General features: G+C 46.7%; 1 protein-coding gene across 6 annotated transcripts in view; it reads right to left on the reverse strand.

The window, feature by feature from the left end:
• Window positions 1-8,680, reverse strand: part of SINHCAF (SIN3-HDAC complex associated factor) — a 34,176-nt gene extending 25,496 nt beyond the window's left edge. The window contains exon 1 of one of the 6 annotated variants that reach the window (XM_066368899.1): window positions 8,523-8,680. Coding sequence is in view for 1 of the 6 variants with exons in the window: in XM_066368894.1 (XP_066224991.1) it covers window positions 7,560-7,620 (61 nt within the window). In the remaining 5 variants the exon portion in view is untranslated. Of the gene's footprint in view, window positions 1-6,436; window positions 6,587-6,606; window positions 6,627-7,461; window positions 7,483-7,559; window positions 7,756-8,101; window positions 8,344-8,522 lie in introns of those variants that run through there. The other 5 variants (XM_066368896.1, XM_066368894.1, XM_066368897.1 and 2 more) reach the window with 5 other exon arrangements.
• Between the last annotated feature and the right edge of the window lie 968 nt (window positions 8,681-9,648).

Raw genomic sequence — 9,648 nt, forward strand, 5'->3', positions numbered from 1 at the left:
GGATACTGTGAAGCAAAAGTATGAGAGAGTTAGTCTATGCATACCATTTACTTTCTTGAATTTGAGACCTGCACATTTCAGAAATATAAACTGTCTGTCTCAGGACATGTACAACAGATTAAACTGGAGGCAGAATCATGTTTTCTGAGGGTTTTAAGCCAAGGTCTATGAGAAAAGAGGAACTTAGCCTTTTCAGGGAGACTTAAGGCCATGAAACTGGACCTTCCTGTAAAGCTGTTCTCCCATTATTAAGTTGACAAAAATGTTAAGGGGGTATGACAGCACACACCTGGTCTCTAACCCAAATCTCAGGAAAGTTCCTTAAGCTCTCTGACCTTTCCATTTCCCTCTTTATAAAATAAGAATAAATCGCCTGACCAGGTGGTGGCACAGTGGATAGAGCATCAGACTGGGATGTGGAGGACACAGGCTCGAGACCCCAAGGTCACCAGCTTGAGCGCGGATTCATCTGGTTTGAGCAGAGCTCACCAGCTTGAGCCCAAGGTCACTGGCTTGAGCAAGGGGTCACTCGCACTGCTATAGCCCCCAGTCAAGGCACATATGAGAAAGCAATCAATGAACAACTAAGGAGCCGCAATAAAAAAAATTGATGTTTCTCATCTCTCTCCCTTCCTGTCTGTCCCTATCTGTCCCTCTCTCTAACTCTGTCTCTGTCACACAAATAAAAAGGATAAATCTCTACTCTTTTGCTTAATATCTGTGAAGCATCAACACAAGGACTAGCAGTCCTAACCTTTAAATACCCTGAATTGATTACATAAGCTTGTTTTCCAGGTATGTTCTTCCTGTGTTCACCTATCTTGGTTATTATCCATAAAGTCGCACAAAAAATCTGGAACACAATTGGGCTCTCCCTTCTCACCCTGGGCATGGCTCACACCACATCCACTATGAAGTCCTTCACGAGATTTTGCTGCTTCTTCCTTCACTTCTCTGAGTTCGTTCATGTCCCTTCCATCCCTGTTTGCACCTCATCAGCTCGAACTGCTGTCAGGGCCTCATAACTGACTTTCCTGCGTTCCTCAAACAGGTGGTATCTTCTTCAAGTTCAAATATTAATCATCTCTTCCAAGGTACCAACACTGGTTTCAAGATAATATCTAAAATCCTTGGCAAGAAATTCAAAGCTTTGCCAGAGCTGGTCCTGCCTTCCAGCTGTTCCCAATTTGGAATTCTGATATTTTGGGAGTATCAAACCAACTTTAATAATTAGCCACACATCTCAGGTTGTTATTCTGTCTAAGAGAGTTTCACCTCCACCCTCCCGAACCTGGGAAATTCATTAAGAATTATTTCTTTTTACAAAACCTTTCCATACCTTTATTAGAACACCTAACACACAGGATTTCACAAACTTATTTACTGTGTTATCTCCTCTACTCAACGGTAAACTGTTGCAGGGCAGGAACTAGGTCTTATATTACAACCAGGTGCTGACTGTACATAACAGAAACAGGTGAAATTTGCTAACTACCTTAGAGTGATGTAGCCAAAATGGATCTGAACAATATCTTTAAGGGCATGAAATACGAAAACGTGTCCATAATATAAATGTGTATTTAAAATCTCATAATTTGCACTGCCTGGTTTGCTCAGTTGGTTAGTGTCATCCAGATACACCAAGGTTGTGGGTTCAATCCCCATCAGGGTACATACAAGAATCAACCAAGGAATGCATAAAGAAGTAGGACACCAAATCAATGTGTTTTTTTCTCTCTCCCTTCCTCTCTCTCTCTAAAATCAATAAAGTAAATAAATAAAAACTGATGTTTTGAATGTAGTCATTTTTCTTTAACATTTACTCTATAGACTTTTTGTAGCGAAGAAAATTTTTGAGGCTTCCAGATTTCCAGGAAATGTAAACTGAATCAATTACTTTAATTACAGAAGATTAATAGTAAACAATTTGTAACAATTGGTAGAACTAATATTTCTTGCTTATTTCAAGTAGAAATGAAGAAGAAAAGGAGATTAGGAGAATAGTGTGGGAGAAATGAATCTCAAATTAAGAGCTACTTAAACTCAGCATACTTTAACATCAATCAAATTAAAATAACATGAAGCCAAATCAAACTTATAATACGTGAAAACAACTAAATACAAACTAGCATTAAATTGTTTGTTCAATTGCAACTTTTGTACTTGAGTATGTAACAGTAAATGTGCCTGTGACTTCAGTATTTCTGGTGCAAAAACAAAGCCTCCCTCCATTGAAAACAAACTCCCTTCCTTCGGACTAGATGCATTTCCAGATTATTTCCATAATATAGAAAACCTTAGCTGCTGATTCAATTAGAGGAGAAACTGGACAACCAAAAGACAACAAAGTATTTTCAATTTATACCCCTTGAGTCAAAATTAAGTATGGGGAATCCAAGGAGCTCCTGTGGACAAGAGAAATCAGGAATAAATAAAACGGCATTTCCTTGCCCGACCAGGCGGTGGCACAGTGGATAAAGCGTTAGACTGGGACACAGAGGACCCAGGTTCAAGACCCTGAGGTCGCCAGCTTGAGCACGGGCTCATCTGGTTTGAGCAAAGCTCACCAGCTTGGACCCAAGGTCGCTGGCTTGAGCAAGAGGTTACTCGGTCTGCTGAAGGCCCACGGTCAAGGCACATATGAGAAAGCAATCAATGAACAACTAAGGTGTCGCAATGAAACACTGATGATTGATGCTTCTCACTCTCTCCATTCCTGTCTGTCCCTATCTATCCCCCTCTCTGACTCTCTCTGTTAAAAACAAACCAAAAAACATACGGCATTTTCTAGATTTCCACAGGACTTTTTGATGTGAAATGGTTGATTTGGAACTGAAGAGAGAACCAGGAGCTGAAGGCAGTTTCTTCCCAGAACCAGTTAACTAAAGGTGGGCAAGGGGACCAGAAATCATTCTTTTCACTCAACATTTACTGAGTATTCCCTCCAGCAAGGTAACTGCATCCTTAGTTATGTCTTTTATTTTAATTAAGTGAGAAGTGGGGAGGCAGAGACACAGACCCATGGGCAAGACTCCTACCCTGTGATGCTTTGCCCATCTGAAGCACTGCTCCGTTGCTCAGCAACTGAGCTATTTTAGCGCCTGAGGCAAGGCCATGGAGCCATGTGCAACACCCAGGCCAACTTGGCCAACTTGCTTGAACCATTCCAAGTCATGGCTGCGGTGGGAGGGAGGAGCAAATGGTCACTTCTCCTTTGTGCCCTGACCAGGAATTGAACCTGGGACTTCCACATGGGCCCACGCTCTACCACTGAGCCAACCCTCCATGGCCTGTTGTGTCTTCTGTAAAACATCTACTTCCCAAAGTTTTGAGAGGAACCACCACCAATATTTACCAAGTATGTTATTCACTTATTTACAACCCTATGAACTAAAGTAGTAACATTATTACTACTTTGCACATGAGATATCTAGACCACAAAGTGACTTATTTAGGATCTTCTGGGCTTTGGAATTTAGGCATTTTAACCTCAGATTTCTGAACAATTAACCTAGTGCCTCAACAAATGTGTCCCCTTCCTTTTCAGCCAAGTATATCCTAGCCTCTAGAAAGGAAAAAAAAGAAAATGTCAGTTTTAAAGCAACCTACTATGTGCCTGGCATGGTAAATTAATATGTCCTCATAACAGCTTAGGAAGTTGGTTTAGATTTCAAATAAGTTTAAGATTTCCCCAGTGAAAAATTTATTTTATACAGAAAATCATTCTCAAATTGCTTTTCTGACATGAACGTGCCTGAGTTTGAGACCCATAAAACAGGTTTTCCCAGGGCCTAAGACTCTGGGTAAAATAAAGTGGCCATCCAGGTTCCAGATTATGAGAAAAAATTGACTATCCAGGTTCCAGACTTACAAAATTAAGAACACCATGCAACAGCAGTCTGAAGATGTTAGGATATACTATCAACTGAACTTTTCATCTCCAACCTCCCGCAAAAGTGCCGCAGAAAGGGAAGGGAGCAGAGACCTTGTCTCTGTGTCTTTTCCACTCAATCTCTTCACCTTGGTAAACCAAATCTCTGTTGCACTTATCATCTGATATTTAAAGCATCTGCTATTTAATGGTTTTATTAAGGTCTACATATTGTATTTGAAATCTCCCAGGATATTGAAATTCTAGTCGGAATTTGACTAATTAAGAAAAAAATAAACACCCTGACTGGGTAGCCAGGGTTGGTTGGAGAGTGACCCCATACTAAGGTTACAGGTTCCATCCCCAGTCAGGGCACATACAAAAACCAAGAAATGCATAAATAAAACAATAAATCTATGTTTTCCTCCCTTCCTCTCTCTCTAAAAATCAATAAATTTTTTCTAAAAAAGAAACAAAAAATATCACAGCCAGGCATTTCATATGCTTTTATTTTCTTTTTTTTTTATTTGAGAGAAAGAGAGAGAGACAGACAGACAGACATTGATTTGTTGTTCCATTCATTCATGCATTCATTGGTTAATTCTTGAATGTGCCCTGACCCAGGATCAAACCCACAATTTTGGCATTTTGGGACAAGGCTTTAAATAACTGAGCTACATGGCCTGGGGTCATATGCATTTTAAACACATGGCCCAGGAAAATAACTGCCCAAAGGAAGCCATAAAGTTATTAATCCCAAAGTTTTTCCTTTTCTTGATATTCTCTTTCTATTCACTTCGGAAATGTACTGTTACTGATAGTTTGCCTTTCGGTATCTGTAATTTGGTCAACCAAAACTTGGGAGAGCCTGACCAGGCGGTGGCGCAGTGGATAGAGCATCGAACTGGGATGCGGAGGACCTAGATTCGGGACCCCAAGGTCGCCAGCTTGAGCACGGGCTCATCTGGTTTGAGCAAAGCTCACCAGCTTAGACCCAAGGTCGCTGGCTCGAGCAAGGGGTTACTCGATCTGCTAAAGGCCCACAGTCAAGGCACATATGAGAAAGCAATCAATGAACAACTAAGGTGTTGCACGAAAAACTGTTGATTGATGCTTCTCATCTCTCTCTGTTCCTGTCTGTCTGTCCCTATCTGTCCCTCTCTGTCTCTGTAAAAAAATTAAAAAAAAAAAAAAACTTGGGAGAAATGTGTTTACTTAATAGCAAAACAATGAAGAGCAGAAAATGGATTTCAATTTGCACAGGTCTGTGTGTGTGTGCACGCACACACATGTGTGGGCATGGCATCTGAGGATATTATTTTCCAGTAATGACTAGGTTTAGATTCTAACCCTTAAACACAATCTAAATGCAGTAGAAATCAGGAAAGAGACAACAGACACAGTGCTGCTTATCGGATGTCTAGACTGCAGGCAAACCCCAAATACCAAAGAAGCATCCATGTGTCAAACCAGCATAATTTTTGAGCTATGCCTGGGGCCACATACCAAAAAAAAAGTTGGCTTGAAAAGAAAATCTAAGAGGGGTAACCAGAAGGTCAACCCCGATTCACAGGAACTAGAAAAAAGCTAGCAGGGATAGCACAGCTAGCCATTACCTTGTAGTCATTCCCCTGTGCAGCTGCTTCCCCAGCCCCCATATAAAAAAAATCTCCAAGGCCCAACTCCCTGTTTGCATGCTTCTTCAAGGTCATCCTAAGATATCGCAGGGAAGAATCACCAGAGGTTTCGCCAAGCATACCTTTAGGGCCAAGAAATATCCCCCTTCCCCAAATCATTATATAAATACTTTAAATGCCATCAGTTTTTCTCCAACTTCACCAGAAACAAACTCCCATACTTTTCATTTAATTTAGATTGAGCAACTAATAAACGTGTTCAGTTTTGCAACATAAATTATTAAAAGGCTTCTCAAGTCTGGCGAACTCCAATTCAAAAACGTGTTTGCTGACGCGATCAAATTCACTTTTTAAAAAAATTGTTAAAAGAAAAGGGGAGAAAAGTTTTCTAAACCTTATTTAGGACAACGTGAGGAGGTGAGGGGGAAAGGATAGCAGGGGTAAAACTGTCTCACACGGGGTCCATGTTCAGCTAAACAGTAATTTCTAGTCTAGCAATCGAAGGTTCGAGGAAGAAAATAAAAACAAAGAAACCTACTAGGGTTCCAGTTACCAGAACAAACTCTGAACCGCCCTACCACCCAAAGAAACTCCCCCCACCAACCACCACCATCACCAAAACAAACCTCGCCCCTCCTGGCTCCCCCTCCCACACGTAAACACACAAAGAAAACAGCAGCACGCACAATTCGGACAGAGTCCTCACTTCCTTTGTAGGACAACCCCGGAGCCCCGAAACTTCCCCACGGTGGTTTGCTGCATGACGTCGGGGCTGGGTCCCCAGAACGTGGCGGCCAAGGCTCAGCTTAAGGGGACGGGGGTGACCGCCGCCCTCGCCGGTTTCCCCGAAAGCAGCAAAAGGCTTCCCTTGTCCTCCCAGTCAATCGGGTCCCCCAAAGGCCTTCGTGTGTCCCCAAACTCTGCCTACCCCTTGGGCATGCGGTGACCACCAAGAAAGAGGAACCAGCAGCAAATAGAAACGTTCCCGGGTGGATCTGATGGTAAATAAAACAACTTGGGTCGGGAAGAAAGTTCCAGGGGAGAGCTGCTGGCCCCGGCGAGGGCAGCGGGAGGTGAACCGCGTCCCTCCTCCCTCACCTGCGCCGGAACAACGGGCCCCCGTGCCCGCCGGCCGCCCGCCCAGCCCGGCCCGGCGCCTCCCGCAGGCCGCGCCTCCCGCACGCCGCGCTGCCGGGGCTTGTTCCTCCTCATGGCTTTGCCCTGACGTAATTCAAACATGGCAACAGTTCGACTTCAAAGGCGAATCCACAGACCTCCCAGACACAGGCTCCGGGCCGTGGGTAACAGGCCGAGAGGTCGGGGCCACGGTCTCTGGACCCCTTGGCATCACGGCACCGGGCGCGGGGGCTGAAGCGCCCGGACCCCGAGAAGCCGCCTCCCTCGCCCGCCGGCCCGGAGCGCGGAAGCCCGCCACCTCCCCGCGCACCAGCATGGCACCTCACACAAGTAGCGCCGCCAAAGTTTCCCCGCGAGGGACCGAGGGACAAAAGCGCCTCCCGAAACTCGCCCGAACTTCGGGGTGCTCGGCCCACACAGCCCTCCGCCTGCAGCCGCCCCGCGCGCCAGCGGGGCCCGCATGGGCACATGAAGCTAGCTCTTTGTTTTCTGTCCAGCCGGGCGCTGCCTACGTGCAGCATCGGGATGTCGGATTGTTTCCCAGGGCGAGACACTTGACGATCACCCCGGGAAAGCTCCGGACCCCGCGCCCCAAGTGTCCAGAGCCCTGTCCTCCCGTCCTCCCTTCGGCTGCAGGCCCATTTCATCAAAGTTTTGCCCTGTCCTTGATGAGAAACGCCTGGATTACCCGCCCCGCACCCGCCTAGAGTTGGCGACTTTCGCTCTGCTTTTTAAACTGGCAAGACGCCATCATCAGCAAATCACATTGTCCTGCCGGGCGCTCGGACCCGACAGCGCCCGCACCTCGCTGCTGACCCAGGGCTGGACACTCCGACGAAAACCAGGTCGCAGCCCTCAAGCACGTGGTCTGTCATGTTCCGCACAAAAAGCAGTGTCCTCCGGAGTACTCTCACCCCATGGACGCAGAGAACGCCGCTGCCTCCATCCCCAAATCAATGGGCTCTGGCTGGCCATCTTAAGCCCTACACGGTCGCCCTAGAAAGCCCTCTCCGTAGCGCCCACAGCTACGCTACAGGTGAATACATTGCGAACTAAACTTGAGGCTCCACGCACGGACACATCGGACACCAGCGCTGCTTGGGCGCGGCCCGGAGGGGAAGAGGCGTGTGGGAACTGGGGCTGTTTCCGAGCGGCCGCGTGTTGCTCTCATTGTCGCATCCGCATCCCTCCGGAGTTCGGCAAACAACGCCACGCCGCGTGCGCTCGGCAACCGCGGCACCGAACCAAAAGCCGATTTAAACCCCTTCACGCCCGCCAGCTCGCAAGTACACACAGCAAGTTAGTTTTCGAGCGAATGGCGTTTATGTTCTACCTTTCTCAAAACACGCGCAAGGGGTTGCAATGAACTATAAGCCACGAGGTTCAACCGCGGCGCCCGACCACTCCCGGGCGCGCGCCTACACGGTGCACAGACCCGGGGCCCCTCCGCAATTACCAGCGAGTCGTTTTCCTCTCGGGCCTTTCTGCCGCCGGGCTCTTTTCTCCCGGGAACACTGCGGCTGACAAAAGTCATTGTCACCTTCAACGTGGATCCCTCAACTCCAGCGATTCCGCACTCATTTCCAGGATCCATTCACTTCCCCCACCCCAGGACTTTCGGTTTGCTTTAAATCCCCTCCCCAATTAAGAAAGACACACTAAACGTGTGCATACAAAAGAATCTGGAGTCTGAAGATCACGAAAACAGCACTCCCCGCAATGCCATCTCCAAGACAAAACTTCCTGTGTGTAGTGTGTTTATGGAAGGATTGGGGGAGGTGGGTGAGATGAAATGAGAAGAAAAAAGAAAAAGCTAGTCTGAATAAATCAAAGCCTAGTAAGACAGTTTTGCACCAGAGTAATGGTTAGTCACTCACCTTCCAAAAACAGCCGTTCCACGCGCAATAACGTTACCGAGGTGCGGAGTGCACGCCAGGCCAACCCCCGCCCCCCTCCAATCGCTCCCTCCTCTTCAACTGCCTCGTCTAGAAAGATTGTCTCCTGCAGTTCTGCAGTTGCTACCGCTGGCCGGGAAGGTGTAGATTCCGCTTTCCCACTGCGCACGCGCAGCTCCTGGTACAAAATTCTCGTGAATCGAACTCATTTGCATACGGGCGCGCGCGCGTCGAGGGCGGGGAGGAGAGAAGGACAGGCAGCCGCGCGCGCTCCCGGGGCCTCTATTGTCCTTTTAAGGGGAGAAGCGCTGCGGCGCGGGAAACGCGGCGGCCAGAGGGAAATAGGGGCGGGGACTGCTTACTACGGCTTACGTCACATAAACAAACGCCTCCTGGACTGGGACAGCGGCGAAGGGGGAGTGGCGGGGTGGGATAGTAGGAAAGGTTAGCAACGCAGGGAGAACACTAGACTAGGTGACATGCTTTCCACTCTGAATTTCTTAGGAAGGATGCAAAAATAATTCGCGTTGAAAATAACTTTGAAAGCTATTGTTGCAAAATGTTCACACCTGTGCCGTTTCTGGCCTAAGGTGACGCGGAAGGTGGTCTTGCAAGCGCCCAGACTGAATTTATACGTTTCCGAAATTCTGTTTTAAGTTGGATTTTCAAAGCTTTTTTTTTTTTTTTTTTTTGATCCTCTGGAGTCAGCGGAGGTTTATATTTCGTGCAGTTTTAATGAGTCGTTTAATAAAGTCCCATTTGACATTCTATCCATACACTAACTCCCGCCTGCCCTCCCCAAACAGTAACCCAACCCATAAGGATCCAATTTTTTATCTACACTTCGGCCTTAAGATTTCAAGCCTGTCCGAGTTGAAGGGTTGTTAATTTCCGTGGCACCAGGGTCACTTCCTTAAAAGACTAGTCAGTGGAAAGCCAGGATTCTTGGGCTGTGCATACCTCCCCCAGCCGCTTGTAAAGAGTGTTTCACTCATCCAGAAATAATACCACTAACTGGTGGTCTTAGGAATTGAAAAAGTAGCCAGTGAAGTGCAGGTTTTCTTTTATGGAATATATAAATAAAGCAACAATCTAAACACTTCTTGCC

Source organism: Saccopteryx leptura, chromosome 2 (assembly GCF_036850995.1).
Source record: "Saccopteryx leptura isolate mSacLep1 chromosome 2, mSacLep1_pri_phased_curated, whole genome shotgun sequence".
NCBI classification, from domain to species: Eukaryota; Metazoa; Chordata; class Mammalia; order Chiroptera; family Emballonuridae; genus Saccopteryx; species Saccopteryx leptura.